We start from the raw sequence: 1,533 nt of genomic DNA on the forward strand, positions 1-1,533 counted from the left end.
CCGAGGCACCAGGGCACCCTCCTGTGTGCTCCCCACCGCAGTGCTGGGGAAGAGGGGAGCACCCTGTCCTGCCCTCGAAGGGGCTGGAGCTGCGGAGCCGTGTCCCCAACCCATGCGGGCGCGGCCTCGCACACAGCCTTCCTCTCCTCCCTCCCCTCCCTCCCCTCTGCTGCCATCCCTGCCGCTCCTTGCTCCCTGCCCGCAGCGCTGCCTCGCCCGGGTCCCTCGCTGGGGAACTCTAAACACAGCCACGTGCGTAACCACGGGGCTAGGGACAAGCTGCAAGCACAGCCCGGAGGACACGGCCTGGGTGAACAAGCTGCCGAGAGCATCCCCAAGGGCAAAGGGCGACAATACCCCAATGATTTTGGCATCAGCAGCCAGGGCTGTATGACAGGCAGAGCCTGCCCCCGAGCATCTCACCCCCTCTCTGTCCCTTCCCTGCCCCAGCTGGGGTATGAGGAGCTGGCCCCAGGCCAGACAGGCACTTTCTCACCCTTCTAATCTCTAATTAAACGTTTCAGGAGGCTCTTGCCCATAATGAAAGGGAGCTGTGTTCTGCAATGTGTCACCAGCATGGCCAGGTCCCTGCCCCTGCCCCGGGACCTGGCAGTGACAGTGCAGCCACCCCAACCTGCCACCCCGAGGTATACACCGTAGGGTGCCAGCATAGGGGGCTGCAAGAGAAATCCTGACCTGCCCTGTTATCCTGTGGCTTGGTGGTCCCCAGGGGCACAGGGAAGTCAGGAGCACAATCTCAGCCTTTGCAGCCTCCTCCTGGTCTGTGCTGAGACCTGCAGCTCTCACCACATGTTCCTCAGATGTGGCCCTGGACAAAGCCAGTTGCCCTACACGTGGCCAGCACGCTGCCACCCCTGAGCCCACAGGCATCCCACTGTGCCAGGGCTGGGCCGAGCTTCAGCTGCCTGTGGGATGATGCCATGTAGCAGGTCTCAGCTCTGCGACCGTGTTGCAGGGCCAGGAGTGACCCAGTGCCACCATGGCAGGAGGGGTGTCACCCATGGGCACATCCACACCCCTCACAGCCCACCCAGCCCAATCAGCCCCTTCGGGCTTTGCCCACCTTGCTGGAAGAGTCTGGGCACTGCCAGCATCCCCAAGGCCTGGGTAACATCCACCCTCCTTCCGCAGCTACGGGAAGCATGTCCAGCACTTCAAGGTGCACAGGGAGAAGAATGGCAGATATTTCCTCTGGGAGGAAAAGTTTAACTCCCTCAATGAGCTGGTGAATTTCTACAGGACAACAACAATCGCCAGAGAGAAGCAGATCTTCCTCTGGGATGAGGACCAGACCCGGGAGGTACTGTCATGGATGAGGACATGGGGACACACAGAGCTGGGGTGTGGGGTGGTGGTATGGCTGATCCCAAACCCCTGCATGAGCCCCCTCGATGTTCAGTGTCCCTGTAGAGGGGGACAGGGACATCCCAAGTGCCTGGGTGGCACTTGGCCCTTGGCTCGATGTGGTGTGGAGCAAGAGAGGGTACAGCAGCCTGAGACAGGCAGCGCTGC

General features: G+C 61.8%; 1 protein-coding gene across 1 annotated transcript in view; it reads left to right on the forward strand.

Annotated features, from left to right (window-relative positions):
- GRAP (GRB2-related adaptor protein) overlaps nt 1–1,533 on the forward strand; it is a 4,969-nt gene that overhangs the window by 2,612 nt on the left and 824 nt on the right. Inside the window, 1 exon segment of the mRNA XM_009070963.1 lies at nt 1,081–1,321. Within this exon segment, the coding sequence (XP_009069211.1) occupies nt 1,081–1,321 (241 nt within the window).

The sequence above is a fragment of the Acanthisitta chloris genome, unplaced genomic scaffold (assembly GCF_000695815.1).
Source record: "Acanthisitta chloris isolate BGI_N310 unplaced genomic scaffold, ASM69581v1 scaffold13233, whole genome shotgun sequence".
Classification (NCBI taxonomy): Eukaryota; Metazoa; Chordata; class Aves; order Passeriformes; family Acanthisittidae; genus Acanthisitta; species Acanthisitta chloris.